A 17,947-nucleotide genomic window follows, 5' to 3' on the forward strand; every position below is an offset into this window, starting at 1 on the left:
ACTACACCCACCAACCATATCACTGAAAGTGTGCATCTACTGTTAGCTCACCTAGCACCACTGAGCTAGCTAACGTTACAGCTCAGCTGAGGAGGACACCATTAAGGAAAAGTATGACGAAAAATGTTTTTTTTTTTTCCCATGACAAAGATGAGACGTCGGTGAGCTAAAAATAAACCTACATTGTTGTTTTCTTTGACAAGAAGAGATGGGACTAAAATGTTAGTGGTGGGCTATCGGACATTCAAAATGAGAGGAGAATGATAGATTATTATATAAAACATATTAGAAAAATGTTTTAAACTAGGAAGCCCAAAACGATCATGCTTGCAATTATTTCCTGATGCAGTATGAGCTCAGAACGCTGACGGGCTGGCTAAGGGGCTGTACACATGCCATGTTATTTGCGCCCTCTAGTCCATTGGTTTTAAAGGGAAATTTCGGTTTATTTCAACCTGTCTCCTATCGTCCTAAATTTGTTTCAAGTGACTAGTGACATAAAAATAATAGTTAGCATGTTAGCTGTTAGCCTAGATACAGCCGGGGCGCATAGTAGCGTCAGACCTGTTAAAATGTAAGTGAACAGTCAACCTTCAAGTGCAAAGTTAGTCCACTAAACAAGCTTTTTTTCCAGACCACCTCATATCGTTAGGATAAATGTCAGAGAACATATAGAAAACGACATGTAAACGTGTTGTGTTACCTTACCGGTGTGCTGCCATGTTTCAATACCATTTAGCTCTGCTTTCCAAAGCACGGCCGAAATATCACGAGAACAAGCAGCAATCTCATACTGTGCCTGAAATCTCGCGAGAACAAGCAGCAACAGCTGGAAGGCAGAACCGGACAGTAGCCTGAAAAGTTCATTCATTTATTTTATTAAAGATTTATAGAATAATGGCTGACTTTTTGCCAGACTTCAGGCATAGTATGAGATCGCTGCTTGTTCTCGCAATATTTTGGCCGCGCTTTGGAAAGCAGAGTTAGAGGGATAAACAAACATGGCACCACACCGGTAAGGTAAGACAACGCGTTTACATGTCGTTTTCTATATGTTCTCTGACATTTATCCTAACGATATGAGGCAGTCTTTGTGGAAAAAAAGCTTGTTTAGTGGACTAACTTTGCACTTGAAGGTTGCCCGTTAACTTACGTTTTAACAGGTCTGACGCTACTATGCGCCCCGGCTGTATCTAGGCTAACGGCTAACATGCTAACTATTATTTTTATGTCACTAGTCACTTGAAACAAATTTAGAACGATAGGAGACAGGTTGAAATAAACCGAAATTTCCCTTTAATGTAGAAGCACAGCAGGTGCAATAAAGAGATAAAGGCTGAGATAAATTCTGATGTGTTCCAAAAGTTGAACTCAGTTCATTTCAGGGTGCAGTCGTTGGGCCCTGAAAAATAGGCGCTCGAGAACACGTGGGCACCATGACGGTTGTCACGCAGGCGTTTGAGCGTACCCCACAGTTTGTCTACACTGAAAACAATGAAGCAATTGGGGATGCAAACAACATGGCATGTGCACAGACTCTTACACAATGTGCTCCAGGTACAACATTAAGCTCCAAATTCACAAACACAGCCTGAAAATGAATTAAATCTAAAACAACCGCATGTGAGGCTAATGCTAATGCTATGAAATGATTGGCTAGTCTGCATTCAAGGGGCGAGACTTAGGAAAGGGTTAATTAAAACTGCTCACACCCATGAGTAGATGCACACTTCCTTCTACGCGGTCATACGGTTGGCGGATGTAGTTCGTTGAAAGAAAATAGTTCCCTCATCAAACTGCTCACAACACAAGTCTGTGGATTAACTTGAGTAACCACGTTATGATTTCTGGAAAGAGACATTGGTGTTGAGTTTTTAAATATGATTTGTTGGCACTTTGAGCACCACAAGCTGAGTGACATCTAGTTCCATTATATTGGAGAGAAGTCAGACATCTCTACGACTGATATCTACAACACTCTGCAACTCACACCAAAACTATCTAGACTGAGCACTACAGGTAAGAGAACTATGTGTTTTTGATTTTGGGCTGAACTATTCCTTTAAGTGTCTTCTGCATTTCAGAAAATGCAGAGAGACAAAAATCCTGACACATTTTCTATTTATGAACGTTATCCAGACACTATTTTCTACATTCATGTTTCTAGATCAAATTATGGTCAGAGCTGCATATGATGCAGGTTTAAATAGCAGGTCAGTTTCATGGTAAAATTGTCCACAGCTGATTTTTTTCTTCGCAACAACAGATAAGTGACATCTCCATCTGTAGATGACAAAAGAAGATTTTGGGTGACAGGTAGTTTTGAATATGATTTCAGACTCTTTGGGCAATCGCCACACTTTGCACAAACTGTAAATTCTAAAAAATATTTTTCCATACATTATCCAGCCTTTCCAGACATGCACAAGAGAGTTGATCACATGGCCCAGGAGATGTTGGCTGTGTGCTCCTTGGCCTTCATGCGCAGCACGGCTATGCTGGATGAGCGCCTCTCAAACTCAGGCTTGGTCTCGAAGGCATGGTGACCGTTGGCGGCCGGCGTGAGGAGTGAGTCTGCGCTGAAGAAGTTGTTGAGGGAGACGTGACCGAACTGGTTCTGCTGGTTGGGGAAGCCCACGTAGCCGTGCTCGGCGGCACCGGCTGCTGAACGTGGGGAGTGGGAGTAGGATGTGACGCAGGGAGGGGAGCCTCGGGGCAGCATGCAGGAGGAGACCACAGAGCCACCAGGAGCAGGGCTCGGCCACAGGTTGTTGGGAATCTGTTGGGTGAAAGAAAGTTTTAGAAACAGGGCTTTAAAGGGACGGTTCAGGTTTTTTGAAGTGGGGTTGTATGGGATGCTTATCCATAGACAGTGTGTCATAGACAGTAGATGTCAGTCAGCATGCCCCCAGTTTGGAGAAGCAGGCAGGAGTCCAACACTGAAGCTAAACAATGTATTGCTGAGGAGGGGGGTCAGCCACAAAACATATTTTAGCCGCCTTAAAGACATCTAAAAACATACTGTTTAAGTGTTTCAGTTTAAGTGTTCGCTATGTTGAGTGTATTTTCAGCACTTTCTTTTTCTATCAGACAGCCTGTTCTGACGAGGAAGCCGTTAATGCCTCAGCTCCCCATCTATACTCTCAACAAAACCGCCAAAGCCCATTGACAAATACAGTAATTTAAGCTCTCTGAACACGGGAGCTGCTGGTCTACTGCTGCTTTGATCAGTTACTTGGTTTGTGTTAATGTGTGACTTTGGTGAATCTGAATTAACCCTTTAAAACACCAAAGTCAAACAATAACACAAACATGGATGGAGGCAGTGGTAGACCAGCAGCTCCTGAGTTCAGTGATGTTAAATCACTGTTTTTCTCAATGGAGTCTGGTGTTAAAGAGAGCGATATACCGTCTGCATTTTCCCATTTTAAATCACTGTCTGATATTAAGGTGAAGCTGTGAAAATACTCTCAGTATAGCATACACTTAAACTGATATTAATTTTTTTAGGTGGCTAAAATATGTTTAGGTGCTGACCTTCCACAGCAGAACATAGGTTAGCTTCCATGTCAGACTCCAAACTAGTAGTGTGCTCACTGACATCTACTGTATGTAACACACTGACTATGTTAAAGTACCTCATGCAACCCCACTTCAAAAAAATCTGAACTATCCCTTTAATTTCATGAGGATGCATCAGAGCAACAACTCCAGAATTATTTTTAATAGACCGATAGTTTGTCACATACAACATTTTTAAACTACACAGATGTTTTTGAGGATTCATCGAAGGATTTAAACTTTACACATTTGTAGTAGAGGAGTCACGATATACTGGTACTGACGACAAATGTGATATTTAAAAATGAGATACTGATATCATGTCAATAATACACATGTGATAATCAGGGCTGCAACATTAATTAAATATTACTGAAATCACAAAGTGGCCAAGGTCAATATCCAGAATGCAGGAGCTGCACTTTTTTGATGAAGGTAAAATGTGTCGCAACAATTATAAATAAAGAACTGTGGTGCTGCGGAGAGTCGTCGTCCTGCAACTCATATTCCAGACGTAAGGGAACATGCTTGTTGAGCAAATATCACATCATCATAATTTTGTTTTATTGGTTAAAATGAAATGAAAAAAAAAAAAAAAGATGTTTTTTGGTTGTTGTTTTTTTTTTTTTTTGCATATTGTGGAGCCCTGATAATATCACGTAAATAATCCAGCTCCTCTTTAATCATTTAACTGATCGACTGCTCACTCATTTTACCAGATCTGTGTGGAGATCTGAGGAAACACCTATAAAACCAATTTATATACACTACATATATTAAATATATATTTTAAAAAAAGTCATTAGGATTGTACATGATGTGCGATGTCAGCAGCAAACCAACACACTGATTTTAAAGTCACATGCATTTGAATTCAGGGATCTGGTTGAATTTAAAACAGAACAAATAATGTTCAAAATAAGAAATAATCTACTTCCAGGCAATATTCAAAACATGTTTTGTGACAAGGAGGGGAGATATAATTCATGAGGAAATCTAAAGAAACATTGTGTTTGAAATACACACACTTTTCAAAGTTGTACAGTGTGTGTGGGTACGATGAGGAGTTAAAGTGAGGCATATCAGCACTTTAACAAGATGTACAGACACAACATGTTTAGGAGCTCTGCAGATGAAGAGCGGTGATGCTGATGGGTAGTTTATTCATTTTTTTGGGCTCTGGGTGTTAAATATTGAAGATTGTTGTTTATTTATCTATGTCAGTGGTTGTAAATAAGTTTGGGATGTTGTTGACAATTTCATTTTTAAAGTGAGAAGGAGGTAGAGGTGTTTGTTGTATTGTTTGTTTTGTTTTTATTTTTGTTTTGCTGGAGATAAAGCCATTTATTCATTCAAGTTTTTTTCTGTTCTTGCTTTGCTTTGTTTCCTTTTCACTGTCCTTATAGCGTAATCGCTATTTTTTTTGTACAATTTCATTCAGTTATGATGACAGACTCCCTTCACTCATATTTTGAGTTCAATTCATTTGTTAAAAAAAGAGAAGAAACACACAATAAACAAAGTTAAAGATAAACTGCACTTATACAATCATTAGACAAGCAGATAATATCATTGTGGTGAACTCATTTGGCCCCGATCATCATAAAAATCTATTATCTTGTCAGCCCTGATACGTTAATGACACCCGCATCGTTTCATCTGCTGATGAAGACCATGAGAGTACAGCTAACACTTTTACAGAAGGCTCCTTAAATGCACCTTTTGATTATGTCACTGCACAGACGTAGTTTAGACGAACATCCTGCATTAAAAATATAAAGAAATCAGTCACACAATCTGGACAGAAACTCTGCCATATCTACGGATCTTAAAAAAAAAATGCTCTGGTGCAGCGGCGAGTTCAATCACTGATAAGTTGAACGTGCAAAGCAGCTGTTAAAATATTAACATGTTCATTTTTTTAATCAGTGGACAATAAATGCTAATTTCTTACAAACACACAGAAAACTGTGAAGAGGCCATTTAACCCATATTACAAAAAATATTTTCTAACTTAACTCGAGTGATGTCAGGGCTGCAGAAGGTTTCAGTTTTATTTGCCAAAGAATTGAGATATCTGTCTTTCAACACACACACACACACACACACACACACACACACACACTGGAGCAACTTCCTACAGAGGAAATAGCCCCTGTGAACATAGGGGTAGATTTCAGTGGTAGGGAGGGATGCAGGGGACACGTCCATCTCAATATTTAGGACATGTGTATTTGTCCCCATCTAAAAAAAACCCATAAAAGCAGCAGAGGACTTTTATTCTGATAAATTTAAAATATTTACACAATAAACTGATAAAAATGCACAAATTGTTGCGTAAAAATTCACCAGAATGCAGGAAATTACGTGTTTGAAGCTGAAACTTTTCCGGCAGACGCCCCCACGCCCCCATTTTTAATGTTTCCCCACTAATGTTAAAACAAAGCTGTGTCCTCACCTGTGGAACCTGTCGACAGCGATGTGTGTGGATTGTCCAGATTAATGCAGACACTGTTTGTGGACAGAGATTTTTTTAAAGGTTTAAGTCACCAAATACACTTTCATTCAGCTCAGTTGTGTTGGTGTGGAGGCAGAAATCTCAGAGACAGATATCACAACACACCAAAACTATCTGCACGGCTTGACAACACTGAAAGTGAATGACACATTATCTATTCAAGGGGGATGAAGTGAGCCTTTAATGTCTGAACCGACGTCTGAACGCACACAGATCCAAACATGATTTTGAAGTTCACATGTTCCTAAAATTCATCCCAAAAGTGTCACGCAGCCTCTGTTGGCATTTCATTAGAGTCTGAGAGAACAAAGAGACGGACAGGATGTATAATCCCATCTGCTCAACATACAGTAAACATCACGTGACTGATTTTAAAGGCGGGAGCTGCGGCCTACAGAACGCACGACACCGACTGACAGCTCCATCACATTCAAATGACTTCATTCACTCTGAGGCGGTTCATTTGGTTTCATTCGCCAAGATTTCAATCAAACTCAGAACACACGCCAGCATAAGTAAGTAGCATGTGAACAGCATGCAAATTCATTTGCTCCTAATTGTATCTTGTCAAAATGAAGCCACTGAAATGTGTCTCTAAAGTTTTCCTCCACACAGCATAAATTCAAGGCTATATTTTAAGAAAATTTTAAATATATAATTTAAACAAATAAATACACCAAAATTAAATTTCAGCATCTTCAAAAATTTTTAAAATTGCAGAACTATAAACTGAACCAGGACAATACCTTCTGCCAAAGTACAGCTTACAGAATTTTTTTCAACAAACACCACAAACCAGCAGCAGTACACAGTAAAAATCATCTTCTCTGACAGTTAAATAAACTTCTTTTGGTCGTAGCGGGAGAATCAGCTCTGCCAACATGTTCCTGACAACATGTGTCATGGATCAGCAGGACCTCAGCCTTTGCCCAAAAACAACAAAACCCCTCACAGTCAACAAAACAAAACCAAACTCTTTAAAACCCACAAGAATGCAGCCCATGTCCACTGTGTTTAGGGAGACAGAAACACCCTCTGCCAGCACAGTTCCATGTAGGACGATCCATTTAATGACAGTAATCTGGATCAGCTGGGAGAGACGGGTATGGCTGGTGTCCAGGCGGGTCTATCAGAAACATGTGCGGGGAAAATACGAGACAGTCCAACAGAGCTCGGACCTGGTCCTCAGCCAGGGCGAAGACGATTCTGTGACTCTGACTTTTTTTTTTTTTTTACAATGCTGCCTCTTTGGATTCAACACATAAGCTGCTTTCTGTACACTCCAAATGTCCACACACACACACACACACACACACACACAGAGCCCTCTGAGGAGCTGCAGACTTCCTTCTTAAAAACCTCAGAGGCCCAGTCTCAGTTTGTGATAGAGGAAGGACAAACTGACAGTGTGCGTCTTCTCTCACCTCATCTTGTACCTGACCTTTGTCCAAGCGGCAAGACGAATGTGCAGCGAACGTGAAATCTGATATAAGGTCATTAATTCAGCCGTGACACCTCACAGAGGCTCTAATCAGTGTCCCGCCTCTTATCTGAAGATGGCCTCTATAATAAGTGATGAATAGAGCTGCAATGACATGAAGTGATTCATGCAGATAAAAGCGCTCATTCAAGAGTTTCCTGTCGGTGGTGGGGAGGACATATATGACCCTGAGAGTCTGGGGCTCCGCCAACAGAAAAATCTTGAGCATCAAACACTTTATTTCACTTCATTCTGGTGAACTTTTGTGCATCTATTTGTGCCTTTTCAGTATCAATATATGGTGTAAATATTAATTTTGTCAAGTCCTCTGCTGCTACTGCTACTTCATGGTTTGTTTTTTTACAATTTGCATTGTCTTTCTTTTCCTTTACAATTTTGCATTTTCTATTTACAGTTGTTGTTATTTAGATATTCACCCTCTGTTAGCATTTCATATTTTTTATATTTTATATTTCCCAGCAGTCCTTATTTAATACAGTCTTTACTTTTACGCATCTTCTACAAAAAAAATCTGTATCTACACTGGTATGTGTACATTTATTTATGTTGTATTGCTCATATCATCCATAGCAAAGTATTGATTCCTCCTGCACTGCTCTTATGCTTTAATTTAATCACCTTACTATGAAATACCTGCACCTTCAACCACCTAAATCTCCATCACCATCACATCTGCTGTAGTAACAGCGCTCTGTAGTTGTCCTGGGACCAAACTGTCATTTCACTGCTCTGTGTTTTTATTCTTATGTTTCTATTTTTTTTACTCTACTCTATGTGTTGTTGTAAGCGTGGTGTAATGACCTGCTGAGTGCCTTAAATTCCCTCAGGGTTAATAATGTATGTATGTATATCTCTTTATATTATTTAAATATTGAGAGGACATGTCCTCTGCGCCCCCGTGAGACTGACACCCATGCATTCATTTATTTTGTCTTAAATTAAGAGGACTTAAAGAGAAAAGAGGAAATGAAGCTGACAGGCCGCTGTGAGCATTACGCACCAGCGCCCTCTGATTTTAACAAATACACGAACGCTCCCATCAGAGGTTCATTTGACACCAACAATAAAAACATTAATAGTTATAAAAACGGAGGAAACAACTGGCCTGTGTGTAGCTGTCAGTCCTCGGTAACACTGATAAATCGTAGGTGGCTGCGAAGTGAGTTTTGGCTTGTTGGATCTGCCCGTAGCGCTCTCTCTTCCTCCACTTCGCTCTTCTGTTCTGAAACCAAACCTGAAAATAAAATAAAATGAGACGAAACAAAATCAATTAAAATAAATGTGACAAAATATCATTCGTTTAGAAAATAAGTCCAATAAATTCTGGTAAAATTATTTGTTTAAAAGGAGCTGCAACAGTCTGATTAAAATGAATCCTGACTTGGTTTAGAGAAAAACAAAAAGTGTGTATTTAATGATTTGCTTTAAATTTTGTGGTGTTTTTATTTTACGCAAAGCGGCGCAGCTCCACGTTCATGTTTTATCGTCTTTCTTTATTTTATGGCCTCTTCTCTCCCCATCCATTAAAGTTAACAAAATAAGAGCGCGGTGATAAACTGTACCTGCACTCTGGCCTCCGTTAATTCCGTCCTCATGGCCAGCTGTTCCCTCACATAAACATCTGGATAGTGAGTTTTCTGGAAGACTTTCTCCAGCTCCTCCAGCTGCGCGCTGGTGAAGGTCGTCCGGTGTCTCCTCTTCTTGCTGCTGGACACATTACTGTCGCACTTGTCTCCCATGTCGTCCAAATCCGTTTTCTCCGGCCCGGTTGTCACCGGAGACGCGCGCAGAGTGCAACAACTGTCCATCGACCTCCCGAGGTCCGAGTGCAAAGTGTCGTCGTCTGTTTTTGGCACGCCGTAACCGGCTGGAGAGAGCAGATGGTACATGAATAAATATACAGTTTGACCCCTGACATGGCATTACACTCCTACTGCAACTTAAAGTATGAAAATAAATCTGGACTATACAAATCAGGCTACTTTTTATGGTCTCTGGGTGATTAAAAATGTTTAAAATTATAGGCCAGCTTTGATCACACTAAATAATCTACGTGGAAAATTTACACACACCAGCGATCTTTCAGATTTTAACAGAAAGTGGCAAAAACATAAAATAATTCCAAAAGAAATCACATCTATTGACACTAACTGAGCTCCACAAATAAAACGAGAGGGAAGTTTAGAAAAAAAAGAAACACTCTGTAACTCCTCACACACGCAGACTAACTCCTGTAAACCTGCACAAACAGTCAAAGTTACAGAAACTAGTTCTTACGCACCGGTCTGGTCTCCGCACGGAGAGGAGCGGTGCTCGCCGCTCTGCAGCCCGAAGGCCTGCACGCACTTCGGGGAGGACTTGGTGAAGTACTGCGCGCTGTCCAGGCTCTCCATGACTTGGTCCATGTAATAATCGCTGGCCTTCATCGCTTGGCTTTTCAACGCAAACTTATCCTCCATATACTCCATCATCTTCACCCAGCTCCGCTCGCTTTAATCAGATGTCACCATTAAAAAAAAGGAAAGTAATCTCCGTCGCGCACCGATGAGCGGAGTCTCGTAATGCAATAATTCGCCAATGGAGTTAATTTGCTGTGTCTTGAAGGCACAACGTCTTTATAGCCCCAAAGAGAATGAGCTCCTTAAAGAGCTCCCCTCCTCTCAATGTGAAACAACTCCTCCCCTGCGCAGGCTGAACCCAAACCAAACAGCAGTTTGATTCTGGAGCCACACAACCACTCTGAGAGGAAACAATCAGAAAGCACTTTAATATACAACATGTTGAGACGTTCATGATGAGGAGAACATTTATCTGCAGCTACTGGGACTTAACCTGAGTCTGTGGGTCCTGAGGGTCGCTGCTGATCAGTCGGTTTATTTTGGGGGCAGTTTAACCTGCAGGAATCCAGAATATAAGAATATTAGCTTTAGATGCATTTTTTATTATTTTATTTAACTTATTGTTTCAAGGCCTTCATGTTGGGGCAAACTGATTTGTTGCGTTATATTTCAAGGCCCTGCCACACTGGCAGCACCACTTCTGCTGCTGATGGAGAGTTTTAGCCACATTCGTTCGCACTTCGTTCTGGATTTCTATCTATCTATCTATCTATCTATCTATCTATCTATCTATAAACCTGTTCGTTACTATTTTTCAAGGCGCTGTCACTAATTTAACATTACATTTACAAATCTGCATAAAAAAACAAAAACATTTTCATGTTCAATAAGGGTTTTTTTCAAGGTTCAACAAAAGAACGTGCAACTCACAGAAAATATTAAATACTGTGGAAAAGGGCTCCAAATCCGTTTTTTTAAAATATTTAGGTCGTCCTAAAATGCTCAGTTTAATCGTTATTAACACGTGCAGCAAGTTTTAGATTTAAATCGAAGATTTTAATCAAAGACTAAAAAGAATTTGGCATTTTGACAGACACGGACAAAAAACACGGCTCACAATTTTGCAGGTTGCATCAACTGTCATGTTCAGATAATTTAAACCGACATCTTTTTTTGTTCACGTCCTGAACGACCTGAAATTATAATTTAACTCTGAGTTGCTCCGAAGATTTTAGTGAAACTGTTCCGTTTTATTTGGATTTATTTAGTGTGAATTTAATGTTAATGATGTTCGATAGCTTGACGCATGTTTGCATAAACTGCAGGAAATATTGTCTGACATTCGCGCGCGCATGTGTGTGTGTGTGTGTGTGTGTGAGGAGGGGGGTGTGCACTATGTCGGTGTGGGGCACCTGTGCAATAACTGTGTGTGGGACTTTAGTGTAATTCCTCTGAGTGGGGCATCAGTGCAACACCTCACTGTGAACTCAATTCAATTTTTACAGATTCCATCCACAACTTTTACATTGTTGTTGTTGTTGTTTGAGCATTTAATTCTGTATCACACGAACGTTAGAACACTGAGTGCACAATCTACCACCATTTTTTAATAATTTCATTAAACTATAAAAATATATTGAGGTGAGCTGAGGCTTCTAGAGATTGACAAAAAGATGAACTCTGAACCAGAGAGTGCTCTTTATGTCACCTCAGCACAGCCTTATATAAGTGAATACGACTGACCTCATGGTGCGAAATGTCTCTTACCACAACATTAACTGTGAACTACAGGAACATTCATCACTGTGTCACCTCAGCGATTTAAAGCACATTTAAACACAGTTTTCTTGAACACACTGTCTCATGGCATGCTGGGAAGCTCCGACCATTTAGCCCCAACACGCCACAATGTGTTCAGTGTACAGTGATAAGTGTTGTTTATTGGCTGCAAACTAATGAGGCAAAATCAGATTTTTGAATTTTAGTCAAATGAACTCAAAACAGAAAAAATGTTGATTTAACATAAAAAATGATGTTGAGCTCACAGTGATGAGTTTTTGTGTCGAGTGAACATAACGTTTCTTATTGATAATCTGGGGCGTCTGTGTGGTCTTTACATTAAATTAAGTGTCATGGATGGATCAGGGGGTTTATAGTGCTGGCTCTGCAGAGCATTTGTGCACCACTCTAGATTTTACGTGTGTGTGTGTGTGTGTGTGTGTGTGTGTGTGTGCATGTTGCCTCTGGAATATAAGACAAATTTCTCCTGAGGAAGACAATAAAGGCTAATCTAACAGTCTTATCTTGTATTTGCAAAATTATGGATATGATCTCATCATGAGAACAAGGTACCAGGGATCCTTTTTTTGTATTGCAACAACAGCATGCTGTTAAATTCTACAAGACCACTGCTTTTTCCTCAGTGAACATTCAAAGTGTATTTCTCTGAACTTTGGCAGTTTCTCCTTTTTGTAAATCTCGTAAGAATAACATCAAATTAGGATTTAATTTGACATTCAAAAGTCCCATAGAGGAAGTATTGACCTTTTCTTGCTTGAATTAAAGAGCAAACATCCTCATGCAGCAAAGTTCCACTGAACCCTGCAGCCGTCAGAGGAACACAGACACACAGCTCTCAACAGGGAGGAGAAGAGCTCTTCTTCTATTTCTCCTTACTGGAGGAATTGTGTTACCACTAACCTAAGCCCATCTCCCACCTCCACATCTCCACCCATGAGCCACACCACCTGCCTCTGGGGTCAGTGGCAGTTACCTGCAGCGTCACGGTGCCACAGGAGAAAAAATAAAAATAAATAGAGGTGCTCTTAAGTAGCGGGGTGGAGGAGGAGGAGGAGGAGGAGGAGGAGGACAGGGGGCTTATTGGGCTTCTAAGATGACCTCGCACACACCGGCTCACGCTGAGGAGAAAATGTGAAAAGTTCACTGTGGTTTGTTTGGTGGGTCCTCGGCTGCTGCGTGGGCTTGTAAAGTTGGACGGCTCGGTCACCTTCAGGACCATCGCTCACACTAATTCTTTAAGTGTCATGTGAGCCACCTGGAAAGATCTCCACTCTCACTTTTAATAAAAAAACACGTACTGCCAGTTTGTTACAACATCACACACACACTCATCACGGTCAAAATATGATTGAACTGAACTAATTATCTTTCATTTCAGTCTTAATGTGACTGATCACAGTCCAACACAACCAAACCAGAGCCCGACAGGCCAAAACGTGCCACTTCAGAAGGCAGGAACATGACATCATGATGCCCGGAGCCACCCTTGTGTCTAATTCAATCTGTTGAATGTCTTCAAACTCTGGCTCGCCACGAAACACAAAAACTTTGTTTTCCCCAAAAGCAGAAATTTTGTGGAGCTTGTGAATGTCCTCTGAGTCTGAGTCTGCACAACATTTGGCTCATAATGTCAGAAAGTGAATGCAGCGCGTTCGTGCTTTAAAAGTTTGTTTCCATTTTGTTTGTTTGTCTTTTGTTTTCTTCCAGGAGTCGACATTCCCCAGCGCTGACACAGCTCTCAGTCACTTGACTTCAAGTCATCTGGGTTCAAGTCGGCATGTTATACAAGTCACCTGAAACCAGAACGAACCGGGTAGCGGGGTCACTCAGACTGAACCCAGACGCTGTGAGACGAGACTAAAGATCATTTTAATAACAATATAAGAAGAAGATTTTTCAGATCACATTGATCACATTAAACCTAAACACAGACAGAAAACAGCTGGAAGTCTCTGAGACCACTTTGTTTCAGCTCTGATATTTTTCATTTTAAAAGATAAAATTAGTCAAAATAACATTTATACAGAGATGCACAAACACATAAAGTCGCTAAAGCAGTCCAGGGTCATAAACAGTTGATGCGTAAACAATTCTTTCTTTATTTTTTCACTCCAAAAAGAAAATGCTGTTTATCATTTAAACACCAGCGACACAAACCTGGAAGTCTTTTAGCTGCAGATACAAAAGGCCGATAATCTCAACTCTCACTGCCATGGAAAATGTAATGTAATTATATGAACAGACTTAATCAAAAAATACATTTTAAAGTATGAATTATCATAAAAATGTAGATTTAATAAAGATTTGTACATTTCATAATGTAACTTTAAGTTCTGCATATTTTATACCATGTGTATATATGAAATACTGTTTGTAGACATGTAAGCATGTACTTCCATAAATGTCCTCTGTAAATCTTTGTCAAAAATACCAGATACCAGTTCTCTAACACATGACACATTTGCTTTTACTTTAATTAATTTACAAACCTCCAGAGATTATTTTCTCAGCGCTGGCTCGCTGTGACATCAGACCTGTCCTTACATTTTTATGAAAGCAGAGTCTCTGAGCTGTTTTCATCTCGCTGATATTAAACGCCAGCAGTTGTCGTTGGGGGAATAAATTAACTTTGACTTTTACCAGGATCCAGCGCAGAAAAGTTTCTGCTTGTGTGACTTTATTCCCAATTTCTTTATAAGTTGGTTTCACATTTCCAGGAGAGCTTGCACATTCCTCACAGTTTATATCCATTTCCTGTTTCTTTACTTTGGCGACAGGAGACGGCTAATTGTGTCATGAGGCAGAAATAAATAAGGAGAGGCCGTTTTTCTTCATCAGTATGTGTTTGTAGGGTTTGGAGTTAAAGATATTTTACATTCTTAAATGTTTTATAGTGCTGATACTTAGTTAAGTCCTACACCTCTGAAAACTTATCCGACTTTAATTTTCTGATTAAAGGACTTCCCTTTGATCCAAATCACTGTATTAGTGTTTTTCTGATTTAAGATTCACTGAGATGATAAATATAACCGCACATTTAAATCAGCTTCACTCCTACAACCACGTCTCAGTTAGTGTGTCGAGCTGCTCGCACACACATGTAGTTTAGGTCTGCTGTATGTCCTGCACTGTGTTATAGAACCAGAGTACAGTGGCCGCGGGGGATCAAAACACAACATTTCAAAAATGTAGCGTTTTGGTAAATGTTGTTTTATTTTGTGAACTGTTGTAGTTTTCTGAAATGTGTTTTTGTGAAACGTAGTTTTTTTTAAAATGTTTTGTTGTGACCATACTTTTGTTAAAATGTCATGTGAAATTTTGTTTTTTTGTGAAATGTTAATTTTTTTGTAAAATGTGTCATTTTCCTGCAGTATTATTGTATTTTGTGAAACACCGTCGTGTTTCATGAAATGTAGCGTTTTGCGAAATGCAGGGTTTTTTTTGTCATTTTTTGAAAGGTCATGTTTTGTGAAATGTTGAAGTATTTTGTGAAATGTAATTTTTTTTTTTCTGCAGTGTTAATGTATATTGTGAAACGCTGTTGTGTTTCATTAAATGTAGTGTTTTGTGAAATGCTTTTTTATGTCGTAATTTGAAAGGACATGTTTTGTAAAATGTTGAAGTATTTTGTGAAACGTCATGTTTTCTGCAGTGTTATTGTGTTTTGTGATATTTTGTAGTGTTTTGTGAAATGTTGACCCTCAGGGCCACCGTACCAGATGCACTGTCCTCATCACAATATGTGTCAGTATCGTATCACCAGTCTTCTTTTTACACCTCATCAGGTCATCATCGTGCAGGTCAGACTGTTGTCCAGGCAGAAACTTGCTTTCAATAATTACATATAAAAATCAATCACTGTAGAAATTAGTTTGAGCCGTCAGTCTGTGTTCATTCTGTCAGTAACATCCTTTTGTGTAACGTAAAATGCATTCAATGTTAATATAACATTTACAAGGAATAACGGAGAGCCGATGTTCACTGTGATTAACTACACAACATAAACAAGTTTCTCGAGTCTGCTGATTTATTTTTAAACAGAAATGAATGGAAACCAGAGGCTGAAATTGTTTACAAAAATCTAAAACTGTACAGTGTGCTTTCAAAAATGGTCAGCAAAAATGATAGTATGCAAAATCTGTAGCTAAAACCTGCAGGCACACAGTTATGGTTCCTTAATGCACTTAAAGAGAGCACTTGGAGAGATTTAGATACCAAACCTCTCTCAGCCAGACTCCATCTGACAGCATTTGCTGACTTGAGGTCAGGCTGGCAGGGCAGACTGAGCTGAGAGGGACATTTTTCATCTTATCTAAATGTGCGGTGAAGCACTCATTTCACCAGGCAATGAATTTTGGATGTCTTAAGTTACATATAATTTACCCATAACCCAAAAATAAACAAATCTAATGAAGACTGCTGGACGATGCTTTAACAATATCATTTCAGAAGCAGTAGTTGTCGAGCAGAGCTCTGAGAGCCTGAGCTAATCTGAACTTGTGTCAAACAAAACAACACCAGCGACAGCACTTCTCATTGTGCTTTTCTGTCACCTGTCTGTTCATGTTGTATGTGCAATAAAAAATCTGAACTCTCCAGGCCCACAGCTGTGGAACGACAGTTTGATGACAGAGAAAACCCCCCCTGACGCCCCCCAGAGAGCCCAGAGAATCAGTCTCCCCCTGAAGGAGGACGGCGCTCTTGGGTTTCACAACAGCACCCGAGTGGGCAGGACCACCACATCTCTGGCATACGCCGCTCTCCAAGACAAAAATCCCCCATCAGCTCGCGTACAGTCAAAACACACCCTCCAGACATGTGCAAGTGAAAGATAGGAGGAAAATAAATAGGCAGACGTGCATTTCCTGCCAGGGAGCCACTCTGCAGCTCTGACTATTTGTTTTGACATTCATTAAGTTATCATTTCCAGGCGGCGGAGCAACGAAGAACCTCCAAACCTGAGGTTCACCGCCTCCGGTAGGGCAGTGTTTGCAGACGGACGCCTTAGCTCTCCAAATTCAAATACACAGACAAGGCCATTATAATCCACGACTGAAAATAAAGAAAACATCGTTCTAATTCTAACACCAATGTTTGTGCTCAGCTCATAAAAGCAGTAATTTCAAGCCCACTGTTGGCGAGCCGGAGCTAAATTTAGCCACATAATGGGGAAATTGCACTAAAATCTCTGGGCTTATTAAACTTTACTCTTAAGAGAGCACAGGAGAAGTGGAAAAAGCAAGTCTCTTCCCATGGATACAAACTATAATTACCTTTTTTTTTTTTGTCAGCACAGAAACAACAGTTCAGCATCCAGAGAAACATGAGTCCGCAGGTATTAAAGGTCCTGGTTCTGATTTCCTGCCATCATTTGCATATGAAGCGTGTCATTTTGTTCCATGTGTTTTGGTGCTGGTTGGCTGCGATCACGTTCAGGCGGTGATACTCGAGCTGAATCAACAGAATGGAAGTGCCTGAAGATATTTGGGCTGGTCCAGGTCCTATTGGTCTTAATTAATTTTCAGGACAGGGAGCTCGAGTTTTCAGCTGAGAAGAACAGCTGCAGGCGGATTCGGGGCAGGCGATAAAATAGCATTAAAAATAAAAATACAGAGTCGTCTTCATGGACGGAAAAAAATAAGCTTGTGAGACTGAAATCTATTGGTTTAAATCCTGAGTCATTACATCTGAATACATGTTAATACCCCAACACAGGCTGTTAGCACTATACTGCAGCCAAAGAAAGAATAAATATGATTTCCTGAACTAGATAAACATGTATTTTGAAAATGCCACGTTCTTTGTCAGGATCAGGAGAGGGAAATATAAACGTATCTGCCCTTAAGTTGCTCTGCTGTTGGTTAGATGACGTGGTCGTGGAAGCGTTTGTGTTTTACTTGTACACTTTGTCCCTCTTTTTGCCCCCTCCCCAGCCGCTGCTCAGCTCAACAGGGTTGTCTCGGAAGGAGATGCGCTCCTTTTTGGACGGAGCAGACATCACTCGCTGAGGAGATGGAACTTCTTTCCCTGCAGACACAAAAGGAAAATGTGTCAATATCTCATACAACGTAAATCGAGCAGTGTGACAAAGCAGTGTGGCAATTTAAATGACACATTTGATGTTAAGCACTCATTGTTGTGGAGTTCTCGCTCTGCAGTTTGTACTCACACGTCAATCCTGATTTTACTGAGTGTTTTTTGCTGTAGTCACAAACACTCTGAGAACAC

At 40.1% G+C, this 17,947-nt stretch overlaps 2 protein-coding genes across 4 annotated transcripts in view; both read right to left on the reverse strand.

Annotated features, from left to right (window-relative positions):
- Positions 1–1,236: 1,236 nt before the first annotated feature.
- On the reverse strand, positions 1,237–10,407 carry alx1 (ALX homeobox 1). 2 transcript variants are annotated; one of them, XM_078168353.1, is made up of 5 exons: positions 9,862–10,407; positions 9,143–9,447; positions 8,686–8,814; positions 2,401–2,779; positions 1,237–2,283 (listed from the first exon to the last, which is right to left on the reverse strand). In XM_078168353.1, exons 1-4 carry the CDS (start codon positions 10,049–10,051, stop codon positions 2,438–2,440), a joined length of 966 nt encoding a protein of 321 aa, XP_078024479.1. In that variant the 5' UTR covers positions 10,052–10,407; the 3' UTR covers positions 1,237–2,283; positions 2,401–2,437. The 2 variants fall into 2 exon arrangements, with proteins under 2 accessions (XP_078024479.1, XP_033491639.1); XM_033635748.2 differs by having other exon boundaries at positions 1,237–2,779.
- A 5,321-nt stretch (positions 10,408–15,728) lies between these two features.
- Positions 15,729–17,947, reverse strand: part of lrriq1 (leucine-rich repeats and IQ motif containing 1) — a 53,204-nt gene continuing 50,985 nt past the window's right edge. For both annotated transcript variants that reach the window (XM_033634590.2, XM_078167635.1), the window contains exon 26: positions 15,729–17,746. In XM_033634590.2, the coding sequence (XP_033490481.2) occupies positions 17,613–17,746 (134 nt within the window). In that variant the 3' untranslated portion in view covers positions 15,729–17,612. The remainder of the gene's footprint in view (positions 17,747–17,947) is intronic.

The sequence above is a fragment of the Epinephelus lanceolatus genome, chromosome 5, assembly GCF_041903045.1.
Source record: "Epinephelus lanceolatus isolate andai-2023 chromosome 5, ASM4190304v1, whole genome shotgun sequence".
NCBI classification, from domain to species: domain Eukaryota; kingdom Metazoa; phylum Chordata; class Actinopteri; order Perciformes; family Serranidae; genus Epinephelus; species Epinephelus lanceolatus.